Source organism: Cetorhinus maximus, unplaced genomic scaffold (assembly GCF_964194155.1).
Source record: "Cetorhinus maximus unplaced genomic scaffold, sCetMax3.hap1.1 HAP1_SCAFFOLD_2149, whole genome shotgun sequence".
Classification (NCBI taxonomy): Eukaryota; Metazoa; Chordata; class Chondrichthyes; order Lamniformes; family Cetorhinidae; genus Cetorhinus; species Cetorhinus maximus.
In genome coordinates, this window is record NW_027598088.1 from 9,330 (window position 1) to 26,690 (window position 17,361).

At 42.7% G+C, this 17,361-nt stretch overlaps 1 protein-coding gene across 1 annotated transcript in view; it reads left to right on the forward strand.

Moving 5' to 3' along the window:
- Positions 1 to 1,380: 1,380 nt before the first annotated feature.
- cdc25b (cell division cycle 25B) overlaps positions 1,381 to 17,361 on the forward strand; it is a 32,051-nt gene continuing 16,070 nt past the window's right edge. Inside the window, exons 1-5 of the mRNA XM_078537303.1 lie at positions 1,381 to 1,601; positions 2,029 to 2,073; positions 5,545 to 5,625; positions 11,909 to 11,950; positions 14,984 to 15,017. Of these exons, the coding sequence (XP_078393429.1) occupies positions 1,411 to 1,601; positions 2,029 to 2,073; positions 5,545 to 5,625; positions 11,909 to 11,950; positions 14,984 to 15,017 (393 nt within the window). The 5' untranslated portion in view covers positions 1,381 to 1,410. The remainder of the gene's footprint in view (positions 1,602 to 2,028; positions 2,074 to 5,544; positions 5,626 to 11,908; positions 11,951 to 14,983; positions 15,018 to 17,361) is intronic.

Below are 17,361 nucleotides of genomic sequence, written 5' to 3' on the forward strand. Positions count from 1 at the left end.
TACTATTGGCTTTAAAACTGCAACCCGATTAGAAGAAGATTTATTTCCCCCATTGTATTCTCCACAGCTCTCCCTCTGAAAAATGCCAAGCATATGCATGCCTTCAATCTTGTGGGGTGGTGGGGGGGGGGGGGGGGGGGGGGGGCATACTCTTGTTTGTGGGTGGTTTGGCACTCAAGATTGTTAATGGTCGCCTCCTGTCACGCTTTGTTATATCAAGACCTCCAACTTCTCATTGATGCTGCCGACTGAAAAATCCAGTGTCACCGCCTCTTGTTATTTCCACCCCTCCCCTCCCCTCCCCCTAATCCTGTCCTTTTCCCGCCAAATAAAGATACAAATAACCATTTCAAAGGCCAGTCTGTTTAAAGTGCACAAAGTGTTTGAAAAATGCCAATCCTCCTGCAAAAGAAGCCAAGCTGGAAAAACATTCCTAAGTGACATCTCAACATTGCCCTGAACAGCCACAGTTTAAAATCCCCCCTCAAACAGCTGTTTCCCGCGAGAAACTAGATACAAAACCCGAAGGCTCCATTCTCAAAGGAGGGGTGTCCTGCTAATATTACTTCATTAGATAAAGAAAATACCCTATCCTTTCACGAGATGTGAAAGCAATTAGCAGAAGTTCAATGAAGAAAGAATCCAAACATTTGTTTATAGTCTGGAATATAAAAGACATTAGGTTGATTCTATTTTTTCCAATGAGTGAGTCTCCCCTTTCCTGGGTTAATGGTATAATTAAAGCTGCCCTTCCAAGTCGCTTCATGTAAAGGGCTGCTGCTATTGGTGGAAACCCGCAGTTCGCAAGCCGGTGACAAAAGGTGGGATATGATTGGTTATTTTCTCCCAGGTTCTTGTCCCCGCCTCTCCTCCTCCAGCTCCTCCCCTGAGAAGCGGGAAAGGAGAGCAGGACGGTGATTGGTCGCTCTTCTCCCGTGACTCCCGCGGGCTGGGGCTGCGTTGGGAGGCGGGAGGGAGGATACGGCAGGGCGCGGATGGCCACACTCCGCACACGACCCGCCGGCGGGGCGGGGCGGAAGGGAGACGGGGCAGTGATTGGCCGGCCCCGTCACGTGAACCGCCCTTTTGGCGTGGGAGAGGGGCGGGGCCAGGCGCGAGTGTTATTTTCGAAATAAAGGCGGTGGCGCGAGCAGTGGCTGGAGCCTGAGGCCCGGCTCCATGGAGCGGCGGAGCGGTCGATACAGCTAACTCCGATCACCCCCCCCCCCCCCTCAGGGCCCGTGCGGCCGCCGATGAGACTCTAGCGAGGCCTTAGCGTCGGGGAACGGGGGAAAACGAACAAGACCCTTTTGACCCGGTCTCCGATTTTAACCACCCTTTAATTCCCGGCGATTTAATTTTAATCTTTAAAGTCTCCCCCCCCCCTTCCACCTTTCCAGACCTGGGACCATGAGCGGGGTCTCTGGGCCGCCAGTCCCCCTAGGCCAAGGCCGCGCAGGAGCTTCGGCCCCGGGCCGCCCCGGCTGTCCTTGGAGAAAAGGCCGCTCGTGCAAAGCTCTGTTCGCCTCCTCCGACACCCCGGTGTTGTCTCCAGTCACCAACCTGGCACTCAACATGGTCAACCTGACAGGCCTGGGCAGGTAAAGGAGTCTCTCTGTCTCTGTCTCTCTCTCTAGGCTCACCTCCCGGCCTCATTCTGCAAGCTGCAGGGCTTTTGGGGGCGGGGTGTTGGGGAGCTGAGCAGCGTTTGCTTGGAGCGAAGTTGGGGGGGGTGGTTGGTAGTGAGAGACCAGGGGGCAATGTGCTCTGTCGTTTTTTTTAGAGCTCTGTTTAATCCTTGACATTGCCTGTTGCTTTTTTTTAAAAAAAAATAATGCTTAAAATGGCTTAATGCACTATTCCAAAATCTGCAGTGTTTTGCTTTTTGTATTTGTGCAAATAGTGAGTGTGGAGTTGGGTTGTTGCCTGGGCAAATATTGCTTTTTTTTTCTTCCACTCCTCTCTCCCACCTAAAACTACTTTTTTTTTGGTATTTTCAATGCTGACTTTGCCCCTCTTTCTTATCTATAATTGTGATACACCGAAACGCAGGCCAAATGGGACTCCGCTTCTCCTTCCAGACGCTCTCATCTGATTCCTGATGCAGGTTGGTACTTCATGAAAGGCTAGAGTTGGTGGCCAGAGCAGTGTCTCTCTTCCCCCCCTTCCCCCCCCCCCCCCCCCCCACTTGCAATTCAGTCTCTTGTGTGCAACCTGTCCACCATCAACAAGCACAAGCCAGGAGTGTGATGGAATACTCACTTGTCTAGATGAATGCAGCTTTTTCAAGGGCAATTGGGGGTGGCCTAGCCAGTGATGCTCACATCCCATGAATGAATATAAAAAAGAAGCTCCAACAATTGAAGCTCAACACCATCCAAGACAAAGCAGTCTGCCTGATTGGCACCCTGTCCTCCACTGATGCAGCTCCCTTCCTAACAGCACTGTGGGTGTACCTACACTGCAGGGATTGCAATGGTTAAAAGGTGACTCACCCCTCCATCTCCAGTAAGATAAGGGATGGGTAACAAATGCTGGTTTAGCCAGTAATATCCATGCTGAGGCAAAAAATTCAGTTTAAAATATTGCAGGTAGCAGGGTGAAAGTCACCTGGGTTTGTAAGGCGCTACCAGAAAGTTTGCAACCACTGTGGTGGTGGGGCACTTGGGTCTAAGAGTGGGAGAATGAGAACAAAAATTATTACTTTGCTGAATCTGACATGTTCAAAAGTAAACTATTAATTTTATTCAATATCTTATAAAAGATGCAAGTTCTGTCGATGTGGCTGACTGGTTATTGGTCTGAATTCCTTCTTTAAAATCAATTGTGTAATCTTCAAGTTTGTTCTTGATTTAAAAAAAAAGACATAATTGGTTGGTATATGGTGTGTGGTTCCTGTTGATTCATTGAGCAGCTTCTCTTGTGGCACATGACACTATCCAAACACATTCAAGATGGAGCTGGAGTCTGCTGAATCGGCTGTTTCCCCATCTGCCTGGGTGACAATGGCTGCTGCAGTTAATTACAAAATTCCTCCAGTTGAAGGAGGGAGTGGGTGGCCTGAAGCAAAGTGAGGGTTAGTGCAAAGGTGGAAGGAAAGGATCGATCGATCTTCCATTAGACACCCCAAAAACCCTGCATGTGTGTGGCACTGCTGGGGGAATGTGGTGTTGCATTGTTGAGGTGCCAATGTTTGGGCTTGCAAATGGAAAGATCAGACCGAGTGAGCACTCACTGCTGCTGGCATTGTCACCGTGCAGCTTGTTTCATGTGGGTAGTGCAAAGAGAAAATTAAGGTGGCTAAGACCCTGGGGGTAAACTGTTTGCAAGGTGCCTTAACTTTTTACTGGTATTTACACATTCTGTACGCCCAAATTGGTAGTTACCTAATTACATCCTGGGATATAGGGTCTTTTAATCAAGAACAACAAAAGTTACAGTATCTATATTTTATGGAATTATAATGAAAATGCCAATGTAAGTATGTGGAGCCTGTTACCTTGAAGTGGTTGAGTTGAATAGCATAGATACATTTAAGGAGAAAGCATGAGGGAGGAAAGTCTTATGATCTTGAGGGGACCAGTTAATGGAATTATGCCACAAGGTTTCACATTTTGAACAAACATTTACTGTACAAGAATTAAAGTGCTATGCCTTAACACTAAATTATAATTACAATATAAATCTGAAAATCTCAATAGACCACTTCCTGTGCTACCTTTATTTCCATCCAAGAGTTCCTCTATACTTCACAGGATCTTAAGAGTTCCTTCACTTCTGGGACCAAACCAAAGTGCGCCATAGGTCTCAGGAATTCATTTTGATTCTCCTCAGTGTTTCTCAGGGGAGACGGTGGCGTAGTGGTATTGTCACTGGACTAGTATTCCAGAGATCTAGCGTAATGCTCTGGTGACCCAGGTTTGAATCCCACTGCAGGAGATGGTAAAATGTGAATTCAATAAAAATCTGGAATTAAAAGACTGGCCATGAAACCATTGCTGATTGTTGTTTTAAAAACCTATCTGGTTCGCTTCCCTAGTCTGGTCTACATGTGACTCCAGACCCACAGCAGCATGGTTGACTCTTAACTGCACTTTGACCAGGGGCCGTTAGGAATGAGCAATAAATGCTGGCCTAGCCAGTGATGCCCACATCCATGAACTAATATATTTTAAAAACCCTGTTATACTCTGAAGCATGAGCTTTCTTGGGGTCCTTCCACCTGCATCTGGCTAGACAACACTCCTCACTCCTTGCGTACCTCATCCCAGCTCAGTGACTCCAAAATCAGACAATACCCTTCAGTTCCCAAACCTTGCATTTGCTCTGAGAAACTATATGAATAATATAAAGACAACTATGGACACCACTTCTACCAAGAAACTCAAAAGGGCTGCCTATTGTTCAATGTTCTCCCACTTCCAGCACTGACCTTATTAAATAAGCACTTTGAATAGCAATCACTTGAGATCTGTTTACCAGTTTCTTAAACCAGGTGCTTCCATTATCTTGCATTTAAAACTTCAAACTTCAAATTGCCAAGTTAAAAGCTGTACTCCTAAAACATGAATTATGCAATTAGACATTTTCACAATGAAAGGGATGCAAGGCTCTGTTAAGGTTAGATGAAGTAGAATAGAAAGAGGCTTGTATGGAGCATAAACATCAGCATTGAACAGCTGGGCCAAATAGGCTGTTTGAGTTGCAGTTGGAGGTTTTGAATGAAGCCTCTTGAATGGACAGACTATTAGGTACGTCATCCTCTGTTACAGAGCATGCAGGAGCAGCTGGGCTCTCTACTGGTACTATGGTATTCTGCTGAGCTGGTACCTGTATGTTTAGTTTGCCACCATAGCTGGAGGCACATGGTTGATGCCAAGTGTTCAGCCTATTTCTCCCAGTGGGAGACAGCAGCTGTGGTCACAGGTGGATGTACAGGAAGCTTCTGAGTTGGCTGTTCATCTGTTAACTATTATTCCCAGAAGCAATGGAGATGAGCTGCAATTAATGTACAGTAACTTGAATCTTTTGTTTTATTGCTACTAATTGTATATTTGCAAGATTTACTTGGCTTTTTAATCTATACTTAACATAAACAGTCAAATGTAAATAAGCAGAGATATTCACTTCAGGAAGTGCAAAAAAATTCAACGATTTCTGGATCATGAGGTCTGTCCTTATGAGGAGAGATTGCATAGAATGAGTTTATATTCTGTCATAGAATGAAGTGATGGAGAGCCTGAAACCAGGGCTCTCAGTCTCAAAATATGAAGCCGGCTGTTTAGGACTCCTATAACGTAGATTTTTTTCACTCTGAATTTAGAATCTTTGTAACCCTCTACCCAGAGGCATGTGAATGCTCAGTCATTCTGTATTCAAGACAGATGTTCAGATGTTAAAGGAATGTAGGGATAGGGTGGGAAAATGGAGTTATTCGAAATTCAGCCATAATCATATTGAATGGCAGCGTGGGCTTGAGGGGCCATCTAGCCTACTCCTGTTGCTATTTATAGCCTTACTGAGGCAAATAATGTCTGATATTTGAGTTGTTTTAACGCTTGTGTCTTACCCAGGACTTTGTATGGATTCTCCGAGTCCGATGGACGAAAAGGCAATCGGCGAAACGTAAGTTTCAACTCGCCTTGTGCTTAAGTTGGGGTGATTGTTGGGCGCGGGGGTGAAGTAATATTTGGAACTAACTGCAAATATTATACCAGCAGATGATGAGGCTGATCGTGTTTAACTTGGTGTTGGTATTCAGTAGTATCATATGTATGCCATGGCCTTGCATTGGCAGAAACTGAGGTGACCAGAATATTGTGCTGTGTCGACTTGGGCTGCATGTTCGATCCACTTAGTATCGTGAGTTTACTGACTCTTTATGTGCACCTTCCCATCACTCAGTAATTGCCTACTCCAAAATTTCTGGACTTGCTAATACAAATTACCAAATTTATTTCCCCTCTCGACAGAAGCATGGTGCTAGTACAATGGTTTTGCTGTTTAGGTGACTCTGGCAGATTGCTCCATAGGCAAGCACAGAAGCAATCAAACTTAAATCCCCTCCCCTAGTTGCGCCTGGATTTATAGTTGAGGTGTATAACCTGCGATTTATGAAGTTTGTCTGTGCTCTGGGTTTGGCAGCAGCCTACCTTGTTTCATACAATCAACCCTGTACCCTTTTGCTCAAGTGTAAATAACTTGATTTTCAAAGCAGGAAGTCTGTGATCCCAAGGGTTTGTAAGGTCACTAAATTGCTGTCTGTCTGGGGTCTGGAATGCTCCAAGCACAATGTATGTGGTTACGTTCTTTACCTGCTTACTTTACTAATGCAATGATTTTGTGCACCGAATAGCACTTGGCAGCTGACTTTTTTTTTAAGTTGAGGCAACAGATCTCCAGGAGTCTGTTAACAAGGAACAAAATTTCCTCTCCGTAAAGTTTGAAGAGTTCAGTTTAAACATTCAGATGAATTCATAGGGACTGGGATGGTGTTGCATTAAAGTCTTTGCAGAATGTAGCCTAGGTTTTGTACAACTAGTCACCATTTAACAACAGTGCTCTTATTTCTTTGCTGTCTGTGGTTTGTGTTAGTATTTTTATTTCAAACCCATCAGAAAATGGTGGTAGATGTTAATTCCCTTAGTAACCAGTTACCTTTGCTTATGTTTTGTCAAATTAAACACAATGGAAAGGAACCAGTGAATACTGGCAGCAGTGTTCACATCTTTGTTCCATACACTTTTGGTTAGTTTAAATGTTAAAAGGCTAAAGAAGAGCTTTGAATTTATAGCTGCAGAGTTAGTCTCAGTAATTGCTATATTGAGAAGCTGGTAATCAGTCATACAAAAACATGTAGAAGTTATAACCAATGCTTGCTGGTGCTAACCCAGCACCTAAGCATGTAATTGATATTTGCCCATTCTGTTATCTTATCTACACTCCACCTGTACAATCTGATCTTGAATGTTGTGGTTGCTGCCTCAACCCTTAACTCTAAGTGAATTCCATAGCCTCTTGCTGTTCTAAATCTTGTTTAATCTACAACCTCTTTTCTTGATTCCTCACTACTAGAAACAGTTTACTTTCTACCTACCCTGTCCCATCCTTAATTTTAAACATTTTGATATCTACATTGTTTTATATTTGTATTTCCTCATATCAGGAGTATCCTAGAGAATTTGCATTTATCTCCGAGTGTTCATCTCAATGCTGAGCAATACTAGGTTATAGACTCGTCATTATCTCTTGGCTTTTATATTGTCTGATGATTAAAACCTAGAAATTAGTTTTGGCCTCATCAACCTGAGGTGGTGGGAGCCTTTGATTTTGAGATGATTGTGGTGGTTAATTCTGTTCAGCATCGCCTGGTGTGGCTCAGGTGCCCCATTCTGGCATGGCAGCCTCCACTGCGTCTGCCATTGTTCACCAACCGTCTTTTCTGCTAAACTCCTTTCCCAGTCCACCCCCAGCCAACTTTGTCCTCACCCCAATGTAATTACCCTTAAGTTTAGCAGAGTTGTTTCCGACCCAAGTTTCTCTCTCTCAAACTGCTAAATTCTAACCTATTGTGGTCACTATTTCTTAGGGGACCCTTTACTCTGAGATCATTTATTAAACCTGCCTCATTACACATTCCAGATCCAAAATAGCCTGATCCCTGGTTCGATTCACAACATATTGTTCTAAGAAACTGTTCCGAATGTGCACTCTGAATCCTTGCTCATGTCTACCTCTGCCAATTTGATTTTCTCAATCTACATGAAGATTAAAGTCACCATGATTAATGTACTGCCTTTTTTACATGCCCTTATTATCTCCTGATTTATTTTGTTCTATAGTATAGCTACTGTCAGGTGGTTAATAGACCATCCCCACCAGGGTCGCCTTCCCCTTGTTATTTCTTCCCTCCGCCCATATGGATTCCACAGTTTCCGATCCAAGGCCCTTTCTTGCTATCGTACTTATTCTATCTCGTACTAACAAAGCTACCCCTTTCCTTTCTGCCCATCCTTTCAAAAAGTCACATACCCCTGAATATTTAGTTCCCAGCTTTGATCTCCTTGTAACCATATCTCTGTAATGGCTATAAGATCATGCCCATTAACCTCTATTTGTGCTGTTAATTCATTTCTTTTGTTCCGAATGCTATGTGCATTTAAGTAAAGTGCCATTAATTTAGCCTTTTTACCTTTTTTCCCCCTTTGACCCTATTTGCTGCTGTTATGTTTGTACACTATCCCTTCCTGTCACATTCTGGGTATTATTACTTAAATAGCTGCCCTGCAAGGCTGCCATGTCCTTTCGCTTTGTAAACCTACGTATCCCCCTTTCCAGAACCTTTCTCCCTGCCTTCCCACCCCCTCTCACCCCTGCCACAATTTAGGCTCCTAACTGTTCAAATTCTTTCAGAAGAACCTCCTTTCTAATCCTATCAATGTTGATACCAAAGGATGACAACTGGATCCCCCTCCTCCCATTCCAAGTTCCTCTCCAGCCCTGAGGAGATGTCCTTAACCCTAGCACTGGGCAGGCAATACAGCCTTCAGGACTCATGCTCACAGCTGCAGAGAACAGTATCTATCCCCCTAATTATATTGTCCCCCACCACTTCTACATTTCTATTTCCTCCCCCCACTTGAATGGCTCCCTGTACCATGGTGCCGTGGTCAGTTTGCTCATCCTCTCTGCAGTCCCCACTCTCATCCACGCAGCCTGCACAAACCTTGTAAATGTTGGACAGTTGCAGGGGCCGAGGCTCCTCGAATGCTACCCCCTGGGTCCCCATACCTGCTTCACCTACAGTCACACCCTCCTGTCCCTGATCACAGGCCAAATTTGAATTGCCTAATCTGAGGGGTGTGACCGCCTCCTGGATCAAAGTGTCCGGGCAACTTCCCCCTCCCTGATGTGCCACAATGTCCTCAACTCAGATCCAAAGTTCCTCAAGCTGCAAATGCTCTGGATGACCTTGGTGTCCAGCAGCAACACATCACCTGTCCTGCCATCGCTATCGAATGTGTTAATTAATTAATCTGGTACCCCCACTCTTTACACTTATTTTTTTTATACACACCAGTATTGAGCTTATACTCAACAAGTTATCTTTAAGAAAAAGAGAAAAATACTAGAGATCTAAACACAACCTAAAGACCTTTCTTTACTTTAATGACTAGAAATACTCACCAATCCGCTGCTCTCCGCGCTCTTTTCCCTATGTGCTCTTTAATAGTCTCACACTCTTCTCTCACTCTCTCATTGTTAAAGGCCCTGCTCCTTTCTCACTTGCTCACTGTAAATGACTATGCTGTTTCTCTCTCACTCTCACTGTAATCAAGGCAGGCAAGGTTGAACTGCTTTCTGTCAATTCTGATATACAAGTAGAAACCCTTTATAGATGACCTGAAGGTGCATCACAGCAATGAAGAGAAGAATGTGCCAAAGTGTCCATGCCAGAACACAACCATTTCACCTTGCTGCAGATTGCAGAGGGTTCCAATATTTCCCTTTCATAGCTGACCGTGCATTAAGCAGCCTTGGTGGCCAGCCTAATTTCTCCAGCAGCTTAACTAGACTGCCTTTGCTTGCATGATCTGATACCTTTGTGAGATTGAAGGTAATATATAGTGGTCTCTTTGTTTCCAGTTCTCATGCAGCTGCTGAACATCGTGTCAATAATAGATCTTCCAGTTCTGGGATTTGTGGTAGATGTTTTCAGCTAGGATCTGCAGTCTGACCAGGGCAACACTGGCGAATACTTTTCCCATGATCTTCAGCAGGAAGATGCTTTGATGTTACAATTGCTGCGGTTGCCCTTGTTCTTGTACAGGCTGCAATCTTTGTATCACTTGTACCCTGGGGCACTGCCCCCTCCCTCCACTGGAGATGAAAGTTTGTGCAGATGCTGCAGGAGTGTCAAGTTACAACTTGTAGTTAAAAATAAAAAACTGCGGATGCTGGAAATCCAAAACAAAAACAGAAATACTTGGAAAAACTCAGCAGGTCTGGCAGCATCAGCGGAGAAGAACAAAGTTGACGTTTCGAGTCCTCACGACCCTTCAACAGAACTAAGTAGAAATAGGAAAGGGGTGAAATATAAGCTGGTTTACCGTAAACCAGCTTATATTTCACCCCTTTCCTATTTCTACTTAGTTCTGTTGAAGGGTCGTGAGGACTCGAAACGTCAACTTTGTGCTCCTCTGCCGATGCTGCCAGACCTGCTGAGTTTTTCCAGGTATTTCTGTTTTTTGTTTTACAACTTGTAGTGTTCCACCCACCTCTGCAACTGTTTCTTGCAGTCAGTGACCTCCTGCCTTTGTTTTCAATGGATCAATTTTCTTTTAATGGACCTGTTGTCTTTTTGATCTCTTCATGCATTCCCCATAGAAGGACATCTGGTTATTCTGGCAGAATTGTAACCAGTAGTCCAAAGGCACACTGCCTAGCAGTCTGTTGGACTTCGTGGCTCTTGGTGCATTCAGAGCCTTGTTTATCAGGGTCTTCTCTATCAGATCTGTCTTGTAATTAATTGGAATGGACTGCTTGATTTCAATGACGAGTTCTATCTGTGATGCTGGCATTAAACCACTCAGCATTTTTCTGCTCTTATCAACCTGAGGAGCTCCTTTTTAAGCCTCTAATCCCTCTGAGTGGTCTTAGCACCATCTGCTTCATTTCAGTGTCTTAACTATTTTTATTCAAATGTTTCACCTTGTGCATCCTGACAGTATCTGCTTTTTTAAGCCCATTTCCCCACTATTTTATCCAGATCCCATTGCAGTCTAAAGATTAACACTTTTTTGACACATTGGCAGCTTACTCTATATAGGGGTATGTTGCAGCAACATGCATTTTGTGAAGCTGATGTTTGCAACTTTGAAGTTCAGTGGCTATGGGCTATAACAATCCAGTTTCTAGACTGCTTAAAAATGGAGCTTTTAACATTCAGTTCCCTGTTTGAAGTATAGGTAACTCAAACACAGCTTTATAATTTTCCATTTTAGTGAGATAAATTTACTTTCCAATAAGAAGTCAAAAGAATTCTCTAGGACTGCTATTTGCATGCTAATGGAGTAAATTTTTCTGAGACCTCCATGTAATTGGGGTGAGTGCATAATCCCATCTGTTGCTAGATCACTGATTTAGGCTACTGGGGTAGGGTAAGTAGCACGTGCTGAAAGGAAAGAGCATGTCTCTTCTGCTTGACCAGTTCTGTTGTTCTGTCTCTTTGTTAGGCCATGCTTGTGCCTTTCTGATTGTGGCACTGATTAAATGCTGTCAGCTGTAGGGTCAGCCCGATAGGACTCCCCCGGATGGCATATGGCAACCGAGGACTAATCTCAGTCCCAAACAAAGGGACTCATTTGCATACAGGTGGTGAGCAGTGAGTCTAAAAGGCCATCCTGTGGGGATGGTAATGGCAATTTTGACCCTCCAACTTGAGCTGAGGGTGCTTGGAATCTTTACACTCAGAACTACTTTGTGTGGAATGTCTACATTCATCACACTTATGCTGTTTGTGGGCAGATATAAAGCCACCAAGTGTTGAAGGTATGGCAAGAGTTTAACCACCAGTAAATATAGCAATATCTACCAATATTGAAATGCCTTTTAAAGTAGCGAACTTGCTCTTCAGAGTTTTTAAATGCTGTGCCCTTCAAAAACAACTTTAGCAAAATATTATCATACATCTAGATGGACGAACTAATTGATTCTTGCTTTTGCTTCTTACAATATGAAACCCAAGCTCCTTGTCAGCTAATCATATTGATTACCTTGTTCCTTCTACTATTGTCATGTGCCTTTATCTCTACTTTTATAAGTTGCTGCTTTCTGATTTGATAGTTTGTACTCTTGTTGTCTGTATTAATGTAGCAGCAGGAACTGAAGCTTTTCTCCTTTTTTACAGGTTTGAAAAAGCAATATTAGAATCTGGAAAAGTGATTACCAAGTAAGTAACCCCCTGTCCCTGGGCAATGGGTTTTGTTTAACGCTGCAATCCAGTTAATGATGTGCAAAATGAAGTCGGGCCTATCCTATTGTGAGGAAGTGTTTCTCAGCTTGTTGACATCAGTTTACTGACTCTTTCAAAACTGCATTCAAATGCAAACGTGTTTTTAGGTGGTAAAGCTGTTGGGTTAATTAACAGACATGAATTTTCTGGCATTTTTTTCATTTCCTTGAATCTTTTTCTGACATGGCCATTCTTTCATGTAGTAACTCCCCTTGCCCTTCACCCCAAGCTAAACTGAGTGTTTTATAAACAGCTCTTCTCTGACTGCAGCTGCTCTGTTCTAATATCCTCTCATGCTAACACATGCAAAGTTGTCCAGAAGCATGGATCAGCTTTCAGTTAATTCCCATTCCTTCATTATTAATTACTGCCATGGGCTGGTTGGGCCATATGGCTTTTGTGCTGTATATTCTATGTAGACACCTGGATGAGTCAATCTTCCTTGAGCTTAACATTAGCAAAATCGAATCCAATACCCTTTGGCACCAAACACCTCTAGTCTCTGCCCACTACCCCGCTACACCAGGCTTACAAGTGTGACATCTCTAAGTTACTTGACACGTGGCCCAGCTTTCTCCTCCATGTTCGATCTGTCACCAAACATGTCGTCTTTCACCTTCAACCTTGCCCAACTTTAGCTTGCACCTCTTAGCTATCAAAAACACTTGAAGATGCTCTTGGCTGAACTGCTGCAGCATTCATACTGTTCTTCCTGCTACTGTTTGTGAACTACACCCTACACAGAATTTGTCCTTGCTGCTCTTAAGGCCTGTACCTGTTCTTCTGTCCTAACAAATATATTGTCTTCCCCTTGAATCCCTCCATGGCCTCAAATCTGTCCACTGCTATCATTTTGATTTTTAGAATATTTGTGTTTTTTTAAAAATTAGTGGAAGTGAACAAGGGTTCCTCTGGGCAGGCTGGAAAATTAAATGAGAAAGAAAGACAGAAATGGAGATGAAATACTTCCTTTTCATAAAGGACATAGCCATAGTGGAAGCTATGGGGAAACCAAGTGTTTAAATGTGAGAACCTTACAGCAATAATAAAGAAAACAATGTGCTGGAGAAATTAATGGGGACAGAAGCTGTGCAGTCCCGTGAACCTGATCATCTACACCCTAGGATTTTGGGCTGGCTGCTGAGTAGTTCAGTGGATGAATTGATTTTAATCTTCTGGAATTCCTTAAATTCTAGAATGGTCTCTGGATTGGAAGGTAGAGAAACAATGTTACGATTCAAGAAAGGGTGGAGAGACAAAACTAGGAACTAGGGCAGTTAGCCTGATGTCCTAATTGGAGCAATACTGGAATCTATTAAAGATGTGGTAACAGGTCACTTAAACAGCAACATAACTTGGCAACATCAACATAGTTTTATGAAAGATAAATTGTTAAATGTCTTTGAGGGTGTAACTAGTAGTTGTAGCTAAAAGAGAACTAGTAAATGTAGTTAATTTTGGGTTTTCAGAAAGCATTCCAAAAGGAATGGGAGGATGTTACAAGATTAGGGCTCATGGGATTGGGAGTAATATTAACATGGGTTGAGGCTTGATAGATTTTTACACATTAATGATAGGCTGGGAAAGTGGGCTTGATGTAGAAGTTCAGCTGTGATCTTATTAAAAGATGGAACAGGCACCATAGTCCAAATGGCCACCTACTTGTTCTGATTCCCCTTCAGATACTTAAGAATTCCCTTTCATATAGACTACTGTCTTAACCACTTGTGACAATGCATTCCTTGCTCTGATGTCCCTCTGTAAAATATATTTGAATTTTTCACTCCTATCCTGTGATCATGCTAAAATTATGCTCCATTGTTACTGGTTAACCATACTCTGGGAGAATTTGCAGAGATTGCCTTATGGTATGATGTATAATTTTGTAATTTAAGCAGTCTGGAGTACGTATGAGTGTTTGCAGCAGTTGTCACTGTCTGAGCTTATTGACTTAGGGTTGTTTGTAGAATTGGGTCAAATGTTTCGGCCACAACCTGAGAGATGTGGTTTCTCACATTCTGTTTGTTTTTTTGCGAGTTGCAAGGCTGGTCTTGTAGAATCTCCCCCCTCACTCCTTTCCCTGCCCAGCCCTAGTTTCACTAGCTTCTGGATTTCATCCAAACATTGAGCTTTGAGCAGATTTTTTTTTTCAGGTAGTGGTTGGGGGCAGCAGGATAATTCTATGGTACCTTGTGCAAGCATTTTCCAGAGGAGTTGTTGGTTATGGGAACTCGCCCTGAATATCCAGTGCAGTGAAAGTGACTGGCTGAAAACCTAGTCGCCATTGAGGATCAAACCTGGGATTTTCCTCGTTTGCCTAGTTCCACATTTGCTGTGACCTTGACTGCCTGAGGCATTGGAGGAGCTCCATTCTAATGGTAGCGTTGGTTTCAAAAGGACAGGACAATGGCATTTGGTTATTTAACTTGGTTCTAGGGCACTCTTGTCCCTCTTCAGGCAAACATTATCCTGTTAAGGCTAGGACCAGATTGGTTTATTCACATTCATGCTGATATTCAATAGTATTTAATGTTCAGAAATATAACTGAACATAAAGTTTACCTCATACCTGTTTGTGTTTTTGGTCTTTTTAATTATTACTTTCATGGGATGTGGACGTCACTGGCTAGGTCAGCATTTTTATTGCCCATTCGCAATTACTCTTAAAACGGTTGTGAGCTGCTGCCTTGAACCGCTGCAGTCCACGTGGTGTAGGAGCAGCCACAGTGCTGTCAGGGAAGAAGTTCCAGGATTTTGACCCAGCAACAGTGAGCAAACAGCGATATATTTCCAAGTCCGGATGGTTTGGAGGGGAACATGCAGTTCTTAAGCAAATGGTATTAAATATTGACATGTTCATAGTTGGGGTGAAGAAGAGAAAGGTGATGGGGGAGAGAAGCAACTAGTTGTCTAATTGTCTAATAGTTGTCAGAGGTGTTTGAATGTTAACAGAACGATCTTGTTTTTCAGGAAGTTCCCTATAAGAAGAATAAACTCCCTTCCGGTGAGTCATTTCACCAGTTGGCTGGTTTTTATACACCCTGTGGCGCTCTATTGCCCTTAAATTTGTAATTTTAAAAACATTTTCTGTTACCCATAATTGTAATGGAAATACCATTAGATTTGGTACATTTAAAACTTTCAGCATGTTGTGGTGGGAATCACTACAGGTTACCAGTCAATATTTTCATGAATTCTGAACACACTGGACAAGGTTCTCGCTGTACTTGATGTAAACTTGAATGAGCAGATGCAGAATACACATTAAGCAGTATTTTTTTTCCTGTCAGCTAGGGATTTAATGGTGCAGAAATATATTGCTGTGGCTAAAATCTTCAAACCAAGCTATTGAAGTCCAGAAATGTAGAATTTATGAAGGATCTGAATTCTCCCTGTCCCATGAAGGATATTCCATCTTGCAGCACACAATAGATGAAGCCTATTTACCATAAGACGTAGGAGCTGAAGTAGGCAATTCAGCCCATCGAGTCTGCTCCACCATTCAAGTGAGATCATGGCTGATCTGATGATCCTCAACTCCCCTTTCCTGCCTTTTCCCCATAACCCTTGATTCCTATTCTGATTAAAAATCTGTCTATCACCATCTTGAATATGCTTAATAATCCAGCTTCTACAGCCCTCTGCGATAAAGAATTCCACAGATTAACTACCCTTTGAGAGAAGAGATTCCTCCTTATCTCTGTTTTAAATGGGTGACCCCTTATTCTGAAATTATGCCTTCTGGTCCTAGACTCTCCCACAAGAGGAAACAACCTCTCAACCCTATCAAGCCCCCTAAGAATCTTATGTTTCAATAAGGTTGCCCCTCATTTTTCTAAACTCCAATGAGTACAGGCCCAACCTACTCGACCTCTCCTCAGAAGAAAATCCCTCATACCTGTAATCAACTAAGTGAACCTTCTCTGGGCTGCCTCCAATGCCAGTATATCTTTGAAATAAAGGCCAAAGTTCCATTTGCCTTTCCTATTACCTGTTGAACTTGTATGCTAGCTTTTTGGGATTCGTGCACAAGGATTCCCAAATCCCTCTGTGCTGCAGCCTTCTGCAGTCTTTCTCCATTTATGTAATATTCAGCTCCTCTATTCTTCCTGCCAAAATGCATAACCTCACATTTTCCTACATTGTGTTCCATCTGCCAAGTTTTTGCCCATTCACTTAACCTGTCTATATCCCTGTGTAAACTTGTCATCCTCACCACTTGCCTTCCCATCTATTTTTGTCATCTGCAAACTTGGCGCTAGTACATTGACTTCCCTCATCTAAGTCATTAATATATATCGTAAATTTAAGGCCCCAGCACTGATCCCTGTTGCACTCCACTAGTTACACAGGTTGCCACCCTGAAAATGCCACCCTGAAAATGCCCCCCTTATCCCAACACTCCCTTCTATTAGTTATCCAATCCTCTATTTATGCTAACATACTACCCCCCCTCCCCCCAACACCATGGGCTCTTATCTTAAGTATCCTTATGTGTGGTACCTTATCGCAAGCCTTTTGGAAATCCAAATATATTACATCTACTGGTTCTCCTTTATCTATCCTGCTTGTCACCACCTTAAAGAATTCTAATAAATTTGTTAGGTATGATTTCCCCTTCATGAAGCCATGCTGACTCTGCTTGATTAGATTGTCTGTCTCCCTTTTGAATAAGGGTGTTAACGTTGGCAGTTTTCCAATCTTCTGGGACTTTTCCAGAATCTAGGGATTCTTGAAAGGTTACTACCAGTGCATCTACTATCGCTGTAGCTACTTCCTTTGATATCCTTGGATGCAACCCATCAGGTCCAGGGGACTTATCAATTTTTAGCCCCATTAGTTTCCTTTGTACTTTTTGTCTAGTGATAGTAGTTGTATTTATTTCCCCTCCCTCTTTTGCCCCTTGATTATTTAGTATTGGAATGCTATTAGTATTTTCTACCATGAAGACTGAAGCAAAGTATTTATTCAACTCCTCTGCCATTTCCTGGTTCCCCATTAATATTTCCCCAGCCTCATTCTGTGAGGGACCTATGTTCACTTTGGCCTCTTCCTTTTTAAATATTTAAAGAAGCTCTGACTCTGTTTTTATATTACTTGCTAGTTTACCCTCAGTTTATTGTCTCCCTTTATTATATTTATTTATCCCATTTCTCCAATTTGAACTACTTCTTCTACAGTTTAATAAAAATTGGATTTATTTTGTCTATACCTCAAACATCTTGTATACTCCTGTCACTCTTTCCAGTATGAAAAGCTCAAGTTACTTCATGCTTTTTGGCAGGGATCACCAAGATGAAACCTGTAAATGTTTCTTTTCCCCTTTTTTAAAGGAGCTAAATTATTGA